This window comes from Cyrtonyx montezumae, unplaced genomic scaffold (genome assembly GCF_038088225.1).
Source record: "Cyrtonyx montezumae isolate F1298 unplaced genomic scaffold, pur_monq_1.0 scaffold_10, whole genome shotgun sequence".
Classification (NCBI taxonomy): Eukaryota; Metazoa; Chordata; class Aves; order Galliformes; family Odontophoridae; genus Cyrtonyx; species Cyrtonyx montezumae.
In genome coordinates, this window is record NW_027071826.1 from 3,762,335 (window position 1) to 3,782,981 (window position 20,647).

The 20,647-nt window shown below is 46.0% G+C and overlaps 2 protein-coding genes across 3 annotated transcripts in view; both read right to left on the reverse strand.

Annotated features, from left to right (window-relative positions):
- SOS2 (SOS Ras/Rho guanine nucleotide exchange factor 2) overlaps positions 1 to 5,535 on the reverse strand; it is a 42,045-nt gene extending 36,510 nt beyond the window's left edge. For both annotated transcript variants that reach the window (XM_065748346.1, XM_065748339.1), the window contains exon 1: positions 5,161 to 5,535. In XM_065748346.1, coding sequence (XP_065604418.1) covers positions 5,161 to 5,247 — 87 coding nt within the window. In that variant the 5' untranslated portion in view covers positions 5,248 to 5,535. The remainder of the gene's footprint in view (positions 1 to 5,160) is intronic.
- A 2,915-nt stretch (positions 5,536 to 8,450) lies between these two features.
- On the reverse strand, positions 8,451 to 18,527 carry L2HGDH (L-2-hydroxyglutarate dehydrogenase). Its single transcript, XM_065755660.1, has 7 exons — positions 18,444 to 18,527; positions 16,099 to 16,261; positions 14,654 to 14,688; positions 13,355 to 13,522; positions 11,844 to 12,001; positions 10,602 to 10,733; positions 8,451 to 8,718 (listed from the first exon to the last, which is right to left on the reverse strand). The coding sequence occupies exons 2-7, from the start codon at positions 16,253 to 16,255 to the stop codon at positions 8,523 to 8,525; spliced, it is 846 nt and encodes a 281-aa protein (XP_065611732.1). The 5' UTR covers positions 16,256 to 16,261; positions 18,444 to 18,527; the 3' UTR covers positions 8,451 to 8,522.
- Positions 18,528 to 20,647: the final 2,120 nt, after the last annotated feature.

A 20,647-nucleotide genomic window follows, 5' to 3' on the forward strand; every position in this document is an offset into this window, starting at 1 on the left:
ATATGCTGCTGCAAAACCTGTTAGCAAGTAATGTTTCTGGACTTACTACGATGCAGAAATTGCATGCTGAAATTGCAAAGTGCTCATCACAGAAACTGCACGCTCCTCTTTTCCCACAGCCACTGACAGCAGCTTAGCAATGATTTATGTCATCCTCACCTCATAACAACACAGCAACACCAGACCTGGGGACACGTAAAGCTTTGCAGGGCTGTGTAACTGAGGAACATAATGTACAAATTTGGGAGAAAGAGCAGTAATTAGTGCATTCAAGAGAAACATTTACTGTTGTCTTACCACCACTGTCAGTATCTCTATGTGCTGTGTTGGAGCTGATGAGAACATGTCAGTGGCGTGGAAAGCAGCCATGCTGAAAAGACAGTTATTAAAAATGAACTGGACAAGTGTCTCTCTTCCAGTCGGGTTTCTGTTCCCTTTTATCTTGTCTCTTCAGAAGATAACACTGCCCATTAAAAACAGAAAACATCTGCTCCAAAGGCATTTCTAATCCCTCGGTCAGGATGATTTACCGTCACACTCTCCTGAGGAAGAAGGGAACCAGATGTAGCAGCTTAGAGGCCTGCTATGCTTTTATTCACTGAAAAATGACAGCATCAATATTGCAAGTGTAACTACTAGAAAGAAGCACAAAGGTTTCACAACCTGAAGAGACATCCCAAATAAAAACGTGCCACCAACTTCCCAAAAATAGATGCACCAATTTCTATCTCCATTTCCACCACAGCAATTTCTAGATGGCTGCTCCTCAAATCAAACTGTAGTAAATGCTGACAGAGGAACAGTGTGAAGTAGGCTCCCAAGCAAAACAGAGCTTAATAAACAATCTGCTTGCAATTAACCCTGACTCACCTGGTGCCTTTCTACAATGGAGTGATGGCATCAGTGGACAAAGGGCAGCTGATGTCATCTACCTGGGCTCCTGCGAGGCCTCAGATGTGGTCCCACACCACACACCCGCAGCAGTTTGCTGATGACACCCAGCTAAGCAGTGACACAACAGAAGGCAGTGACACAGACAGAGGGACCAGGACAGGCTTCAGAAATGGGTCCGCAGAAGCCTCACGATGTTCAGCAAGGCCAAGAGCAAAGTGCCACACTAGGGTCAGGGCAGTCCCAGCTGTGTGCACAGACCATGAGAAGAACACTGAGAGCTGCCTTGCTGAGAAGGACTTGGAGGGTCTGACCGATGAGAAGCTGGACTTGAACCAGCAGTGTGTTCTTGCAGCCTGGAAGGTGAAGTGCATCCTGGGCTGCACCAACAGAGAGCACAGAGGGGACTGTCCTCCTCTGCTCAGCCCTTGTGAGGCCCCACCTGCATTGCTGCATCCAGGCCTGGACCCCAGCAGAGATATGGGGCTGCAGGAGTGGGTCCAGAGGAGGGCACGAGGATACTCAGAGGTTGGAGCACCTGTCCTGTGCAGACAGACTGAGAGCTGGGGGTGTTCAGCCTGGAGAGAAGAAGGCTCCAGGGAGACCTCACTGCAGCCTTCCAGTACCTAAAGGGAGCTCCTAAATGGAGGAGAATAACTTATCACTATCTGCTTGTGTGATTGGACAAGGGAGAACAGTTCTGAACTAAAAGAGGGGAGTTTTAGCTCATATGTTATGGGGAAAGTCTTCATCCAGAGGGCAGTGAGGCCCTGGCACTACCTAGAGCTGTAGGTACCCCATCCCTGGAGGTGCCTGAGGCCATGGACAGGCTCTGGGCAGCCCGAGCTGGGGGCACCCAGCCCATGCAGGGGTGGGGTTCAGATCCCTCCCACCCCATCCACTCTGTAACACATTTCAGCTTTTACACCACAACCATCTGATTTGATACATGGCCAACAAAATGAGATGCTCACATAACACAGTTACTGTGCTATAAAATCACCATCCAGCTGCCCTACCTTGCACATGCTGCAGGCTGTGACAGGATCACACACAGGGACAGCCCACTCAACTGCCATCCTACAGCACCACCTTAGCACAAATGCTTTATACCCTCAGCTGTCTGACATGACAGAGAAGGACAGGGGTGCAGGGAAGGACAACCCACAGGAGGTGGAGGCAGGTCCTGATCGTGTCCCTTTATGCAAAGGGCCAAGCAGAAATGTGTGTGCTCAAACGTACACAAACACTTGTTTGCATCTTAAAATTAAAACATCTGGATTTCATCCATCCACATAAAATGCCTTAAGCTGAGATGAACCCCAAACGAGCTAGGCACGGCCCTTCACGCCCTTCTCCCAGCAGCAAACAACTTGTGGTTTTTAATTTGTAGGAAGTGTTTCTTAATTGCTGCCAAATAAAACTGTGCTGCTCCAAAACCTACCTACCTTCATACCGTGCCAGTGCCTGAGTAAATTCTCCTCCTACCATTTGCCAATTCCAAAATCTAGTAACAGAAGTAAGCTAAGCAGTATAAGAGCTGGGGGGGTGAAAAAAAAAGCATGGAAAAAAGTAGGATTTAAGCAAAAGAAGCTGTCCCTTTGGTTCCTCACTTATGGTAGGGAATGCTTCTGCAACAACAGAAATCAGCCTACCCACAAATACGGGACCAAACCCAACCTACAGAGATACCTGACCACTGATAGGAAGACGAGAGGTGGAGGAACAAGCCTGCTGCTAACGAAGCAGTGCTCCATGGGGACCTGGCGCTCCTTCCCACACCTCCTCCACCCACCTCCCCAGAATCTGTGCCTCAAGAGTTGTCCAGGTGTGTGTATCCACAGTGATTTCAGTTCAGCATCGCTGTCACTTCACCCACCCACCATTCCCCCAGGCTGATCGTCACAGGGGCTGACAATCTGCAAGAGCAAAGCTCGGCACCACTGCTGCCTGGGAAACAGGGCTACAGAACCGAAACACCGCCTTTAGAAACACGTCTCATCCTCAGCATCTTCCCTCAAAAAGGCCATGGGGCTGGAAAAACCAAAGCACTCAAGAGGAAGAGCAAACCCTACATGTGAACTAAAACAGAACCCCAGACAACACAAAACCTGCCCGGTTTTACTTGCTGCAAGCAGCAGTACAAGTAAACAACAGTGTGAGCAAACAGCTAATGCTGAGCTTTCCTGCTTCAGTGAGTGCCACAGGACTTGTATGCTGCACTGCATTACATTCACTTCCCACTTGCAACGTTTCCAGCACAGCAAAAGAAAAACAGAGCGTGTTTCAGAGTGAGGATATGTAAATCTACCAGCTGGAGGAGCATAAACACATGAAACCACTTCAGCAATTCCAGCATAACGAGGTTCTGAGGCACTCCTGCTAACAACATGGTGATTTAAGTATACTAAAAAGGTATATATTTTAATCAGAGCTGTAGGGGTTGGAGGGGACCTCTAGAGATCATCGAGTCCAACTCCCTGCAAAGCAGCTCCCTACAGCAGGCTGCACAGGCAATGATACCTTGCTGCTTAGTTTGGTTCCCCCCTAAGAAGCCTGCCCCCAGCACACAGCATTTAGCACTCATTTGTCATCAAGTATTCCATATTCCCAACCACCATTTGTCAGCAGCCAAGCTGCACTGCACAGAATTCAGTGCACACACATGGCTTTAGGCATTCTGATAAAAAATGGCCTTAAAACTTGCAGCATGCATAAAGAAAGAGCGTTGAGCTGTTCAAAGCCATGGACTTCAACTGCAAGCAGCAAGGAAACCCTGTGAGCACAGGTAACTGCGCTGACCTGTCAGCCTGCTCCACCTCTTCCCCTACTCCCAAATGAACACTTCTCACACCTCAACATCCGTAACAAAAACTGTTTCTCTGCTTCAGTCAAGCACTCGTTTAAAAATAACTCAAAGAAAGCCTTCCAAGTGGGAAACGGACCGCTACCGCTGACCTTGCCATGAAGCTCAGAAGTTCAGCGTGATCCATGAACAGATGTCTGGCAGGAAAGTTTTCAAGCTCAGCTGCCATCACAAAAGCACACTGCCTTATATCTGGGCCTGCTGACAAGCACAGTCCCAGCTCCATCCAGGATTAACTCACACACTATTTAAAAACCACTGCAGCGCTTTATAAATGCAAAAAGCACCAACCTGCTCTTCTGATGCACAGCTGGATTTCAGCAGAGCAGCTTCCAGCCACCCCATAAATAACAGCAATGCTTTCATTATCGAAGTGTAATCGAAACAATAAGCCTCAAACGTTCAGGTTTAAAAATCCCCAGCGTTTTTGTCAGAGCATCCCACCTTTCAGGCAGGGTTTCCCAGCCACAAGCACTGTCACAATAGCCTGCAGCAGCCGGAACAACGACACCGTTTTGTTTTGACTCACTGATACTGCACGGCCACAAAAAGAAACACACATTCAAGTGGGATTGCCTCATGCTGAAGGCTGGGCACTGCACACAGGGCACTTTCCCAAAGGGAGAAAAGACTGCTATAAGCAACGGCACATTTTAACAAGCAGTCACCGAGGTTGAAAGTTTCTCTTCTCTGGTTAGAAGGAAAGTGCACGGAACGGAGTCCCTGCCCTATTGCTTTTGCCCAAAATCAAACGCACAGAAGTTAGGAGTAGCATTAGTTCTCTGACTTCCACATCACTTTTATTTTGCAACTAAAGACACCACTCAGATTTAATGAAACCCACTGGGGTCAAACTGACAATGCCCCACTTCATGTCTGGATGACAGCAGTTAGCACCTGGGTGACACGGCGTGCTTTAATCACAGGCATCCAACTGCAGCAAGGCAGAGCACCTACTGCCCAACCTCAAGCACGAGATTTGGGTTGGAAGGGGCCCCAAACCCGTGCACGGGCTGGGTGTCCCCAGCTCAGGTTGCCCAGGGCTCCATCCACATCCTCGGGCACCTCCAGGGATGGAGCACCCACAGCTCCGGGCAGCGCCAGAGCCTCACCGCTTCTGCATGAAGGATTTCCCTCTAACATCCAACCCAAATCCCCGCTCTTTTTGCGAAAAGCCTTCCGCCTCGTCCTGCCGCTACCTGTAAGGCACAGCCCTGCTGCGCACCGCTCCCTTTAACTCCAGCCGTAGGAAGGAGCCCAGGAGCGGACGGCCGGGGTCCCTCAGCCACGCAGCCGCGGCTCCGTGCCCCTGACACCGCTCGGCCCCGGGAGCGGCTCCGCCACCGCAGCGCAGCACCAACGGCACAGCACGGAGCCCCCGACGGGAGCGCCCCCGCACTGACCTTGCGCAGGGCGGGCACGAAGAGCCCCCGCCATTTCGGGCCGTTCTCCTCGCCGAAGAACTCGTAGGGCTGCGGCGGCGGCTGCATGGCTGCTGCCGGCCCTCCGCATCGGGCCCACCCGCCCCGCCGCTCCCCGCCGCCCGCGGCGCCCGGGCCGAGGAGGGGGCGCTGAGGGGAAGGAGAAGCCGCCGCCGCCGCCCGTCAGGGCCGGGCCGGGCCACGCTGGGCTCTCCGCCGGCCGCTCGTCATGCGGGGCCGCCGCTCACCCCCCCGCCCGGGCGGCCATCACATCCGGCGCGGGAGGGGGCCGGGCTCCGTGCCGCTCGCCGGGCGCTGACGGGGCGGCGGCTGAGGCGCCGTCGGCCCCGCTCGGTGCGGCCCGCTACCGCCGCCGCCTTCCGCGCGCATGCGCCGCCGCCGGCACGCCGCCCTCTGCCCTGCCGCCGTGGCGCCCCCTGTCGCTCGCGCCGCGCGCAGCGCCCCGGGGAACTGGGGCGGGGGGCGGGAGAGCGAGTACGGGTCCCGGCCCGCGGCTCTGATACCGCTGTCCGGCACCGCCCTTCACCGGCCCCAAACTTAGGGCTGCGAGGTCTTAGAGCGGCGGTGCAAGCCGCTGCACGGAGCGGTGACGCCCTCCTCGCGTTCCCGTATTCCTTCCCTCTTTACTGGAAGCAGCCTTGCCCTGACGGAAGAATCGACCTGAACTGCCGTCCTGGGAAAAGCCGCCGGCGCGTTGCTCAGTAACGTGTCAACAGCAGCCTCGCCCTGCCTCCGGGCAGTTCCTCTCACCCCCCTGGAGAGCGCTGCTTTCAGTCCCTTCCTCCTCCCGAGCGGCCAAACCTTCCGAGCGCACCGCATTCACGGCTCGCGCTTTTCGTAACCCTCTCTTTAGGGCTCCACTGCGAAGGGATGCGCTAAATCAGAAACAGATCAGAAAACACCCCCAGTGCAGCTCCAAGCCCCCACCGCCAGCGCTCCTCCGGGTGGGACATCCCTGCCCCGCAGGCAGCCCGAGGTGACCCCGAAATCGATGCTACCGTGGCACACAACGTGGTGCTGCGAAGGGGCTCGTGTCCCCCAAGGCAGCCATCCAGCGCAGCACTCACGGTTCATCATTTGGGTGCTGCTGCAGGGAGCCAGGAGCTGCACTCAGTGATGAGCATAGGTCACTTCCAACTCGGGACTGTCTGTGATGAGGTCAGCTTTAGCACCATTTCTATCCGCGGTGTCAAAAAGCTGTGCAGTGTTCTCAGATACAAGTGAAGAAAGGTGAGCTCCCTGCACGTTATCCCCTAAAGAAAGGCATGGAGGAACTCCTGTGATGCAGAGCTGCATCCCACCTGTGTCAGATGAGAGTTAGTAACTGCCAGCCAAGCCTTGCTCTGAGTCAGGAGAAATACAAAGACCTTACAGCATGTTTTTTGTTTGGAAAAATACACTCTTTTAATCACAGTAGGCTAAGGCAGGCTGCTTGAGCTATCCAGGTGAATTGGACCCTCTAAAAATATATATACACTCATACATCTTCACACTTCGTGGGCAACACACAAGAGATGCATTAAGTCACTGCTCACAGAATTGCTCCTTTACAAAAGGTTTATGGTGAGCTCAAAAAAAACCACAAACGTCCTGCTGCATAACTTGGAAGCTTCAGTTCTGTGCTACCCTCCAAAAAACCAACTCCTGAGAATAAAATTTGCAGCAGGACGCACGTTAAATGTGCTCAGACTCAGCCTGGTATATGACTGTTACATTCTGATGTTCTTCTGCTGTTAACACACGTTGGGGCCACACCTCGTGTGGGAGGAAGTCGCTTTTGCAATCTTTTTTTGCAGTATTTACTGTTGATAGGCAACACTGCAGGAGGGGAGCGAAGATACGGTTGTGAAGATACAACTGTGCAGAGTTACAGCGTTTGGAACATCTGAATCTTCATCAGGTGCTATTGTGGGCAGGAACTGAGGTGAGAGCTCTTCTTCACAGGGCCACTTATTTGCACACCTGACCTCCTGAGCTCACACACTCCTTCGTGCGTGGCAGGGAACTGCAGAGAGCAACTTAAAAAAAAAAAAAAGCAAGCAAGCACATGGCAAATTGCCTGGTAGCAAACTACCCACAATTATCTGCATTACCCAACATCCTGTGAGCATCTGCTTTAAGAATATGCTCAAGTGCTTCGCCCCCGAGGCCACGTATTTCTTTTTGCAGCAATTATGCAGAACACACTGCGATGCTCAGTTAACTCAGGACTTGTTTAACATCTCGTTATATTTTACAGCATGTTCCTCACGTGGGTTCTCTTTTAGGTGCACCTTTGGAAAAGCTTTGAATGCCAGTGAGAGTGAGCTCCCCTCCTGGCAGCCAGGAGGGAAATGGGAAGCCTTCCTGACTCATCGCTGCCTGGGCTCCAAGGGAAGCAGTATGCAACATGACTCAGTTAAGACAGGTTTCTGTAGCTTCCCTCCCTGTACATTAGCTTTTACAGAGACCATTTCCACTGGGTTGCTCAACATGCTGTACAAAGATAAGCTTCTTTTGTCCTACCGGTATTCAAAGGGTGAAAACGAATGAGGAAAAAAAACCCCAACAACCTAAAGCCACAGAAGCAGTTCCTGATTCATGATGACTTCCCAGATTTAAGATAAATGAGAAAATGACTGTTTCTGCATACATTTCAATTTCAGTTCTATATTAAACTAGAGACAGATAAGATAAAGATGCAATTCAGATTCACAGTTGAAATTGACTTGGATTTGGTAATCTCTTGCCAGGCTTATTTCTCTCTGAAATACTCAACATTTAAGTACACAGCTCTGAATACAGTTTTTGGTGTCCAGTAAAGCCTTTAATTCAGTATCTGCAGAAGAACCCTTAAGCAGGGTTTATCCTTCCATCTCCATTAATTTAACTTAAATTAGGGGTCTGATGACTCCGAGCCAATTTAAAGAGGCAGAGAGACAATGCACAGAACCACACAGTGCCTGTGGTTCTTCAGAGGTGGGCAACCCAACCCCAGGGACTCTTCCTTCCCCACCTACTGCTGGCCTGGTGGGAGAACCTCACCCTGCACCGGGCACCTCTACAGGCTGCTCCCACTGAGCCTGCAGCCCAGCCCTTGCTGTCAGCAGTCCATTTGCTTGCTTCTTGCAGATGGCACTACCAAACCAGGTCTTGGCTGGCACCAAACATCCTTCACTTGGGAAGCTGACAAGCTGTGGGCTGGCAAACATTTCAAGCGTCGTTTTTGTGCTGCACAGCTTATACCAGCAACGTGCTGCCCGTTTCATCATTAAAGGCTGCAGAGTTCAGACAAGCTGCTACACCTACAAGAAGGGTAGAACAGCACTGCACCTGGCAATCGTTCACAATTCAAATCTTCGCTTCACTTCATCAGCAATCATTTCTGCGATGGCGAGGGAGGAGGTGGCAGCAGGAGAAGGGGCATTTCTGACATGAAGAATTCTGCTTCCAATATCTCCGGTGCCACCATCAAACACAAAGTCATCTACCAAATTTCCATCGCTGTCCAACGCTTGAGCTCTCACTCCAGATGGACCCCTGCAAAATAAAGGAGGAGCACACCATCAGAAAGATCAGAAAGAAACTGTTATAACTGTCAACTGAAATATTATAAGGGCTAGAAAAATTATTAGTAATCCCTCTTAGAAAACGTAGAAGATCCAGGAATTAGTGACAACGTTCAAAAACCACAGAAACAAAGGAAAAGACAAGACACTGGTCTGCCTCCTTCTAAATCAAAAAGAGGAATCTTATCTGAAATTAGGTCGACTTTCAAAATTACACAGTTTTATCCATGCTTTGACACATCCTCTCAGAATGCAAATACAATTCTGATCAATTTCTTCACGTAGATATTTTCAAGGTTCAACCTTGAAGACATTCAAGGTCGGGCTGGACAGGGCTCTGAGCACCTCATGGGTGACACAACAGCTCATTGCAGGCTAATGCTGTAGAAGTTTACATCTCATCAGAGTCTCTGTGACCCTCTGGTGGCAAAACCAAAGATACTACACTTCATGGATTATTCAGTCCAGGCAATGTGCTTCCATTCAACAGGCACTAGCTTGCTTGCCCACTTCTGCCATTCTGTTAACACCTCACTGTTTGTTATCACCTTGGCTGGTTACTAGAAAAACCATAAAAGCTAAATAAACAAGAATCAAGAGTACTTTTACTAGAGAACAATCCTCAAGGATTATTTATGTTTCATAAGCTACAAATTCTTCCTATAAGGAAGCTACTCCTTGTGGGGTGTTAGAAGATTTCCCCTTCTCCATTTCAAGTCATTCCTGAAGGCTGTGAACTCTTCAGTTTTCTGAAGTCCAAAAATCAGCTCTGTTCCAATTTTGTGAAGATGCCCAGGGAAAAGTAATGAGAGTTGTGCTTCTGGGGGAGCACAGGGCAGTTCAACACCCTGAGAGGCAGAGTGGGAGGTGTCTCAGCGTGATTAGGACAGAACAAGGGCAGGTAGCCAGGCAGAGGACTTGCTGTATTTTTCCTCACTGTAAGGTTATCCTCCCTCCCAAACACACAATCAAGCCCTTTCTTTTCAAAAGAAAATCCTTTGTTTTGAAATGGTAAGCCTTATCAAACATGAATTCCATGCCAGTGGTATACTGCCTGAGTTCAGTAACTTCTTTTTACCATGCTTGAGCATTGTCTTACACTGCATTTTCTCCCTGCAATTATTTAGACAGTTAAACCTATCCCCAAATATTCTAAATGCCCCAGATTTCCCAACAAGTCTCTGCAGTTCCTTATCATTTCTATACTCCTTGGAATTCATTTTTCGCTGTCCTCACATTATGAAACCAAATAAAATTTTATTGACCCATTCAAACCAAGTCATTATTTGCTCCTATCTGAAGACATAGTACTTTAAAGTACACGTGTAAAACCATCCCTGTTCTCTTCCTCATACAAAACAGAGATGCAAGCACTTCTTAGAATCTTTGCCAGCTCTACTGTATTCCCAGCACTACAGCCTTCCATTTTTCATTAAACAGCTATGCTTTAAAACATATGTTCAGGGACAATTAGCAGGCTTCTCTTCTAAATACAAGGAATTATGCTACATCCCTCCCTTTAGTAGCACCAGTAATAACTCTCTGGCTTTCCCTTCCACTAGCCATTCACTAATTAATTAATTTAGTGTATACTTTCTTTGTGAATTGCAATTATGAAGAATTTTTTTTTCTTTTTTGCCCTCTTCTGTGAATTTCAGCCAATGGAGAGAAAACAAGGTAAAAGAAATATTCCTGAGACACCTTCTCATAGAAAGCATCCATAAGCTTTCATGATCTGGTAGTGCATTTTGTTGGAAGAAAGCTGTAAGCTGCATTTGCTGCTGTTAAAAAACAAAAATAAAGAAGAGATTAAACAAGCCAATGGGAGTTACTAACAAGAAATGTTTTCTTTACCTGAGTACATCATCGACGGTGACCTCTGGAATGAACTTCTGAAGTCCCTTCACCTGTGCACTAAGGAAACAGGCTCTGTACATTTCACTCAGTCCGTATGACAAGTTTCTCAGTACGAGTTTCCATAACCCACTGTAAGGAAAAAAAAAATAACTGAAGGAGGAACAAAACTTCCACGATAAAGCACAGCCACATCACATCACATCTCACAAAGCTGTAGTGCTGCATCTACATCCTGTCTGCATGACATAACTCTGAACTGCAGTCCTTCCTATGTCCAGAATTTTCCTCTGATCCAATCAAATGAGGCAGTGAACTTGCACGCACAAGACAGGACAGCCATACTGCTTGGGCCTTTACTCCACAGTCGATCTGAAAACTTTGTCATACTCCTAAAAACCTCAGCTTTCAGTCAGTGAATCTCGCTATGTCTTTGCAATAGCCTTATCTGCTAGCTTTGTTCTCCTCAAGTCTTCCAACATGAGAATCTACAGACACTGATCAAGATGCTTTCAACTTTTCCCTTTAATAAACTGCACAAAGTTGAGCTCCTTGCCAGAAAGCTGTTCTGCAGTTCCCTGACCTGTTCTGCTGCCTCTTTTTGGATCCCACCCAGAATTTCCACATCATTTTTCCACTTTCATTCCTAAAATTAAGCATTCAGTAAAGGTCTGTCAACCCCTACAGAGAATCAAGATTTCTCTAAGCTTCTAAAGATACTTTGTCCATTTATGCCTGCATTTTTAGCAACGATTCCTAGCTCCTTGGACATGCTCTCTGTTTCCCAGTCTGCCTTTGTGGCTCCTAACACATTTCTTTGCTCTTGGAAGTATTTCAATTCATACTGATGAACTGATAAAGCTCAACATGACAATTCAGGCCAATACGTATTCTCTCTTCCAAGCAGAGATTTAATGCCACTGTCTAGGTTGATTAAAATGCTGCACTCCATTGAACCAAAACCAGTCCTGGAAGAGCTCCATTGGTAGGAACACGGCTCACCAGCACCTTCTGATGCACGGCCACATCCTCATACTTGCTAAGGCATGCCTCAGCAGCTTAAAAAAATCAAATATTAGATTATACCAAGTCAAATATCTTTGAGAAGTCCACTCATATCAGCACAACTGCCTTTAAAAACACCCAAAACTTGGCAGGGTTTCTGACAAGAGTGAGCTTCCACGGAATGACAAGCTGACATTTAATTAAGTGTACTCAGCAGAATAAAAGACAAGATATTACCTGTACAGCACAGCATCTAAAAAGTCTGTAGTGCTGAAGTCAAACAGTTTGTAGCCCTCTCTCTTAAAAGCCAGCACTGCATTAGGACCGAGCCAAACGCTGCCATCCATTCTTGGTGTAAAATGAAATCCCAGGAAAGGGAAGCGAGGATTGGGAACCTAAAGCAGGATGCAACACTTACTGCAGTTATTACACCCAGAGCACTGAAACAGCTACACAGCCACACAAGCCAACATGCTACTCCAAGAAATGTGGGAAATATCTATGAGGAGGACAATTGTATGACAGAGTTATTTAAACATACCAAAAAAGCAGTAAAGGTGTTGTCCTCCCACTAAATGGAAACAATTCATTTGAAATAAAATGTGAACATGAATTCAATATTCCAATTTATTGCCAGTCCCCACAGTAACATTCAAGACAAATAAGCACCTAGTGTCTCCTGAGCTATTTTTTTCTGCTTGTTGATTGTACAGTTGTAGTAGGCAGCTAATTGAAAATGTCAGAGAGAAGGGCTAAGTGAGACTGCATCTCAGATAAAGCAAAACGATCAGCAGAAAAAGAAGTACACCTGTTTTCTCAAGGCATAAATCAACCCACAACAAAACTAATGACACACAAATGCTATTCACCCATAGTAATTACACTACAGTAAAATAAAACGAGGAAAATCTTACCATTCTCGTATAGCTCCAAACAACACACAGTAGGCAAGCCTGATTAATAGTAATAATAAGTATCTGCAGATTCTGTTTTTGTTTGTGAAAGGAACAAAGTGCAATTGTGTGCAAAGGCTGTAACAGAAATAAGCTGCCTACATACAAAGAGTGTAAAACAAGCAGACCTCTCCCCATGCTGGTGCTTCAGTATCTTTAGCTGTTTAGAAAAGGTGCCTACAGAGGTGAGCAGCTTACAGCCTGAAAATAAGCAAGCACTGGATATATCAAAACATATCAAAAGGAAGTGATGACTGAAAAACCACTTCAGCATAGGTTTCTTTTGTGTATTCAGAGTGCTGCTTTTTCTGTTAAAAATACACCTTAAGAGCTTTCTAAGCTTAGTACAACCACTGCACAAATGACTTCTATTTCTGGTAAGGTGACAGAATGAGCTTGAAGCAGTCTTCTAGACTTATCAGCATGCTTGGCCCTAACAGAAGGGTACAAGCTACCACACAGCCATGGCACAAAGCTGGAAGGTACCCTCCCATCCCAGCCAGTTCCTCCCTCCTACCCCAAGGCGAGATCCTACATCACTTCCAGGTGACAGGAGGTCAGACAAGCACCTATGCTAGACTGGAAAGCTTCTCCATTTCCTGCCATGTCTATTTTTTTTCTACCTGTTCCTTAAGAATCATCAAAAACAAGCTGCCCTGCCAGAAAGCAAATGGTTCTAATTTCACGTTGTGCATCACTTCAGCCCAACAGAAATAACAGTGTAATACTGCCCTGTAAAAAAACTACTGTCTGTAGTTTTAGCATTTCCCAGAACACGTAGGAGAGAATACATACTGGATAAATGTTTCCTTTAACCATATAGCACTTCTCAGGTTTTAGCACCAAGTAATCTCCACGGAAGGGTACAATGCGAGGTTCAGGGCTGCAACCACTGATTTCAGACAGGCGGTCTGAGTAAAGTCCTGCACAGGTCACTATGTGCTGGCAGTAGATTTCCTCACCCTGGGTGGGATTAATAAAAAAAAGAAAGGTAAAACCATCACCAATCACCATTAAAAATCCAACATATCTATCAGACCTATAACAGACCTATCACCCTAAAGCCTTGGAAAATCTAGTTAAAAATCAGAAAGGAAACCAACTATGTTTTAAAAAGCAGGCAGAAGCAGGCAGAAGTTTCATTCAGTTCTTGATAATATTCTCCTTTTCCCTGGAGATCTATCCTAAAATGACAATTCACGGGACAGGTAAGACTGGAAGAATCTTTATAGAAGAGAATGGAAAAAAAAAAACAAAACCAAGAATTGCCACCAACTCTCAAACCACTTTCAGGTTCATTACACAAACGTGCTTGTTGTAGAGAGCAAAGTCCCTCCTTTTCCAGCAAACCATGCATCTCCCTTTGGCACTCCCTCATTTTTTCTGCATCCTACGTTAACCACGGGGAATCTAACAGAGTTTGGAAGTTACTTTTTAATGACAGTGGGGAAATAGATAAAAAAGCAGCAATGCTAACTTCAAACACTATTTGCAGCGGGGTAGGGGAGGTGTTCTTTATGCACGTGTTGTTTATTTTTTTTCCCCTCTCTCTCCAAGGGAAAGTTCAGGTATTCACTCCTGAATATAAAAAGGTTACAAGTACATTTCCTGAGCAGCAAGAACAGGAATGACCTCAGTGTATGTACCTGTTTTACTGAATGACCTTGTGGCTTTAGGGTAATAAAACGATTATATTTGCCTACTTATCTTTTTTTATAGATGCTAAAGATTGAGAACAAACATGAGAATGCGTTTCTCTCCTAATAAGTAAGTAATAAAAGGAGTCCATGGAAACAAGAAATGAAGGAGTGTGCAAACAAGGAAGATAAGGAGCAGATACTGTCAGACAGCAGAAAGTCATACTTTCATTATTATTCCCAGCATACAGTAAACTCTGGACATATTCATATGCTTTGCTATCAGCTGACTGCAGTCATTTTGTAACAGCAGTCCTAGGTGACAATGCACATGTTACAGAACAGCAGCTTTTTAACTTGTTAGAGGTTGATTAACACACTAGGACTCAACAGAAATTCTTAAGAAAAGGAAAAATGGCTTCCTACAAAGACATTAAATCTTGAGTTTATTTCTTACCTTAGCGCTCCTAACAATCACTGGGTACCTCAGTCCTGTAATAGAATTAGACAGAAGAAGTTAATAGGATACACAACAGAAAATGAACAGAACTAGCCACCCGTTGCAATGAAGGATTCTCAGAATCATCACAGAGCATCCCAAGTTGGAAGTGACCCACACAGGTCATTGAATCCAACACCTGGCTCCACACAGCACCACCCAAACCCTATGGCAGGGCAATGTCCCAATGCTCCCTGAGCTCCAGCAGCTCGGGGTTGTGCCCACTGCCCCAGGGAGCTGTACCATGGCCACTGCCCTCCAGAGCAGAACCTTCCCCTCATCCCCACCTGGTCCTCCCCTGACACAGCTCCATGTGTTCCCTCAGGCCCTGTCACTGTCACATAGAGCAGAACTCAGCACCACCCCTCCTGCTCCCTGTGGGGAGCTGTAGACCACCATGAGGTCTCCCATCATTAAACAATCAATTGGTGATTGCTAGGATCTCTCTGCAAGGCCTCTCTACCCTTGAGGGATCAATAGCTCCTCCCAGTTTAGTGTCATCTGCAGACTTAGTATACCTTCAAGTCCTGCATCCAAGTCACTGATGAAGCATTAAAGAGAACTGGCTTTAAAATGGAGCCCTGTGGAATCCCTGTACTGGTTGTCTGCCAGCCTGATGTAACCCCATTTAGTATGAAATTTGACATCGACCCATCAGCCAACTGTTCAGCCCTTGCATTTTGTTTTTGCCTAGCTGTATGCTGGATACTCTATCCAGAGGATAGTGTGAGAAACAATATCAAAAGCTTTGCTAACATAAAAAAAATAATGTATGAGTTTCTCTTGGTCAACCAGGCCAGTAACAGGAAATTCAGCCCATGAACAGGACTTCCCCCTTGTTAGTGGTGACCAATGACTACGCTGTCTTTCAAGTGTCTTTAATAACTCTCAGCATAATCTTCATATCTTTACCAGGCACTGAAGCAAGGCTGGCAGGTCTGCAGTTACCAGGGTCTTCCACTGGCAGGCTACAGAAAAGCTACCCTTGGACATATGGTTGGTGATAATGATATTTATAAATTAAAAGCTTTTTCACTATGCTTTCATAATCTGCACTCTGTGTATCACTCCAGATCCAACCCATCCTCCACGATAAAGAAAGAACACTCTCACAAAGCACACAAATGCAATATTCACCTACATCAGATTTTAACAGGAGAGAACAACCTATTTCCCTTTATTTTACTGCCATTTTCATGCATGAAGTATTTCAACTGAAGGGTGACCTGCTGGGGAAAAACAGTGAGCTTGCTGAATACTCTCACTAACATCATTTTGCCTTTTGTCTAAACACATCACTAGCAGACAGCAAGGCTTGGAAATGTGATTTCAGTTGACACAAACATGTTTCAAACAAAATCTTTTTCAGGACTGTAGTTAACAGAAGGCAAAAACTACCTTACCATCTTCACTTCCTGACGAACTTTCTTTAGCCATCTCCATGTCTGTAACTTCAAAATCAGTCACGATTGTCCCACCTGCTTCCTGGAAGTCTTCAGCATAGGATTGAGCCACTTGTTTGAAATCCACAATGCCAGTATATGGGGAATCGAGGGCCATCAGACCCTGAAATGGCATTAAGATATACACACACACACAAACCATCAGTGAAAGTGGCATGCACACTTTGGTCTTTGATACAGATATATTCAATATATTTCCTCTGGAATAATGCACACTGTCACTGAGAAGGGAGTTCTGCTCTCCCCATCCCTGGCTGCTTGTCCCTTGCCTCTCCACATGCCAGCTCCCGTAGCAGTGTTTTGTATTTCCTGACAACTAATTAAGTGAAAACTAAATGACAGTGAAACTACAGCGTGAACAGCTATTCATGATGGAATGCTTAATGATAAAACAAGTTACATAACTCTGACTTCAGTTAATACATATTTATTTTTCACCATGCAACTGCACCTACGAACGGTCACTGAGGAGTTCAAACTGATGCAGGGCTGTCAGTGGTGCCTCCTGTGGGACTAAAAGATGCATTCCAAACTGGTCTCAACCCCCACTGCACTACACATTGGAGAAAAAACTATCTTTGGAGAAAAAAGTATCTTCTGAGTTAGAAAACAGCCTATACTCACCCTAGCAGAAAGTACAACTTCAGAGTATAAGGAGGATTTGTAATGTCTCTCAGCCATTTTACTAGTTGTTTTTGTTTTAATATAAACAAGTCTCAATCTCTCATACAATTTTTATCATGGTGGATGGCACAATAGTCAAAATATTCAGTTCCAGTACAAAACAGGGATCAGAGGATTGCTTTATCTCAAAGAGATGCTTCAACTGTGAACACAGTGAAGACAGACAGTTAGACACCACAATAATAAGAGCCATCTGCAAGCCCAAGATGAGCAGAGTGGTTGGTGAGAGGGCACCTGGAACAAAACCTTCCCTTCTACTTGACATACAGGGCAATGTACAGGAAGACCACTCAAGTCCCACTTCTTTAGGAGGAAGGGATTCAGCTCAGGAAACCAAAGCAAGTGCAGGAAGACTAAGTCCAGTCATCAGAAGAAGTAAATGCTCAGCTGAGTCTTGATGGCATATCAGGAAACTTTCAAAGAGTGGATACAAAATGAAAAAGACAAAAAATTGGTGGAAGGGAATCTTTTTAATATGTACCTACAGCCACTTGAAAGCAGAGAGTCACACAGCTACATTGAGAGCAAGCTGCCAGATGAAACTGTAGGGGGAATCACATCCACATTCCCTTCCATCAACAACAAATCAAACAGTAACAACTTTGTATTCCACAAACTACTCACATTTCTACTGCTGTCAAAATAAACAAGCTGAGAAGTGCCAGCACATGTATAGGAAACAACTCCATCAAAATTGGCTTGATACCAATCTGTATTTGCAAATGAAAAGAAAATTTCATTGCTGCACTATCCAATTTGACATAAGCTATGTAATTTTAGAGGGAAGGAACAGAACTGTCACAGTATAAACTCAAAGGCTGCAGTTCTGAACTGGGCAAAGGAAAATCTGCCAGTCAACAACACAAACATACAAGCAGGCTCCTGCAAGTAGAAGGGGAAACAAATTTTAAAAATCAGTAATTCATATTAGGGAAAAATTGTGGTGGTTTTGTTTCTTTTTTTTATCCCCCCCCCCCCCCCCGAGCAATTACATACACCAGAGAAGATATTTATGCGTTAAGCTGAGCAAAGGTTGAACAACTTGTAGGCCCTGACTATTTGCCTACAGATTCAGTCCCACAGAAGGACTACAGAGTCATTCTAGGGTCACTTTAACAGAAATCATTCTGATTTCTCTGATAGGTTATTAATTACCTTTGATAGGGATATTAATTACCTGCTCCCCATTTCACAAATGCTGGCCCTCATGACACAGCCAGTGTTTTGTTTGCCATTAGTGCAGCAGCAGCTCTTTATGACTGCAGCACACAGAGAACTGAAGAACAAGCAGGTAGAGCAGAAGTCAAAATACCTTCAACATAAGAGATTCTGCAGGATCACCTTATGCTATGATAGACCTGATCTGAATTCCATGCAATGACAAATACACATGAAGAACTGGCCTCAGCTAAGTCCCAGAAATGAATGGATATGTACTTTTGTGTTGGCAATTCTATTTCTTCTAGGCTTTCATGCTCTTTGGAACTTGTCACTCGTGCAAATCCCCTCAAAGCAGAAACATACTTACATTAAATTCAAAAATATCATCACCCGAAAAGCTGAGATCTTGCATGACAGTTAAATATACGAAAATCCCTTACCCTGCAGAAGGGTTCTTTTGCCTGTATCTCTTTTGCTCCAATCAATTTCAGACCCTGGACGTTGTTCTGCAGTCCTCTTTCATACAGAGCTTTGAGTCTTGGAATTTCACCTTGTTCAACAGCTACAACTAGCTTCAGAAAAGATAACAAAGCACACTAGTGAGCAAAATACACAAAGCCCTTTCAGGCCTGGCACCAAACCCAAGTTACGAGCAAGGAACAGTGAGAGCCAACAGTGAATTACAACGCAAAGGGGAAAAAAATATGGTTTGCACCACTACTGACACAAGTCAGTAAATACCATCCACAACACAGTAAAGAAACTGAAAAACAAATGTTAATGTATAGGTTCAGCAACTATCCATGGAAAATATTTGCTAAAAGCATTATGGGACCACAAACCTGAAAGAAGATTATGATTTTAAAGAGTCACTGGGACACTTCCAAAGAGACAAAATTGAACTGAGCCCCAAGATGTACAAATCTCAAAACTGTCTTGGTATCAGAGTGAAGGATGTGCTCTGACACCACATCTAAACCAAAGTGCACCAGCCTTTCTTCATTTGAGCATGTTGTCAGATCACAACTACTGCAAGAGATTTATTCAGGCTGTGAACTGTCTGCACCAAGGAAGCAAATCTGCAGAGACAACACTACCTGCAGGCCCAGCTCAGCTCTTGGAACACTGGCACCTTTGTACTACAGGACATGAAGTTATCAAAGCCAGGGGCTGCTTTATTTAAAATCGGCTGTAAAGTCATCGTCTCCCCTGGAATACATACTGCTGAGGAAGGTAATGTACAAAGACACACTCAGTGTCAGCAAAGGACTAAGGACTCCGCTGGGCGAGTGGTAGTCCTCCCCAAGCACCCCTCTCCGTGCTCTGAGCTGGCTTCTAACTCCGGGTGTAGGGCTGCACAAAGCCACACTGCCACCTTGTGACCAGTGTCACAGCTTAGGGAGCACCAGCGTGAGCACAGCACTGCGTGAGGCAAACGAAGGATCCACCCTGCTCTGCCACATCGAGGGTATCTCTGCTCCGCGTCCCAGATCTGGAAGAGATCTGCACCCAGCTTGCAGCTGATGCCGAGAAAAAGCCACTGAGCCAAGGTCTGCATTTTTAAGAGAAAGGTCTTCGTTGCCCAAGACATTTCTGAGTGACCCAGGAAGGGGAAAACAGGTAAGTGAGGAAGTCAAGTGGCGGCTTAAAGTGGCTCGAGGTGGTTTAGATACCTCACAGAGGTGACAGTTACAAACTGCAGAGGGACCTTCCGAGGTGAACAAGAGGTGAACAAAATAGTTGATGAAATTCAGCACAGCTAAGTGTGAAATGATGTTCACAGAATGAGAAGTTTTGGCGTCTGGCACAAAATGACAGGCTTCAAGTTCAAAGTTATTGCTCAGGACCAAGATCTTGGAGTTAGCACAGACAGTCCTATGAAGACATCAGCTCTATGTCTTACGACAGTAAAATTGCCCCAGATTGTGTATTGGGAACTATTAGGAAAGGGGTACAGAGCAGTAATAGAGAACTGCACTATTTCACTGCAAAAATCCAGAGTCTGACCACACCCTGAATGCTGGAGCTCATCTTGTGTCAAAGACGCATAAAACGACAAATGGTTCACAGAACAAAGATGGGAGTAACAAGATTCATGAAACAGCTTCTCTAGCAGCAGTGACTAAGCAGGGTAAGAGTCACCAGCTGCAAGATCTGACTTATGGGGAGGAGGAAATACAAAATTGTGCATGACTGGGAGAGTGTGAGCACAGACTAATTGTTCACCACGTCTTCCAATTAAAGGGCCAACGGGCATCAGATGAAGCCTGGTTTCAAAACAAAAAGAGGTAGCTGGGCACGGGCTTCAAAACATAAAGAGGTAGCTGGGCACGGGCTTCTGCAATGAGTTGCTGATCTCTGAAGCTGCTTTTAATTGGAAAACACTTGGACAGGAAATCCATTGAATTACCATGGACAGACTAGACACAGCTCAGAGTACAACTGTGAACCTGAGTAGAAAGCATGTGGAATCTGGAAGAATTAGCAGATTTGCCTGCCTTCTTCTCATTCCTTCCTTGGTCTTTGTAGACACTTCCAGACACAGGCTGCACAGATCCTGATCTGAATCAGTATAGCCATGCTCCTGTCCTCAGCACCTGTTGTATTACCTGGATGCAATATGACATACATGCACATTGCCGGG

What these genes read in the sequence shown, in the direction of transcription:
- L2HGDH (XM_065755660.1), bottom strand. Translation starts at nt 16,255, where the DNA reads ATGGCCCTCGATTCCCCATATACTGGCATTGTGGATTTCAAACAAGTG. An exon ending in TTCGTCAGGAAGTGAAGATG is followed by an intron (nt 14,689 to 16,098) that starts GTAAGGTAGTTT and finishes ATTCTATTACAG; the next exon opens with GACTGAGGTACCCAGTGATT. An exon ending in ACCGTCGATGATGTACTCAG is followed by an intron (nt 8,719 to 10,601) that starts GTAAAGAAAACA and finishes TTTATTTTGCAG; the next exon opens with GGGTCCATCTGGAGTGAGAG.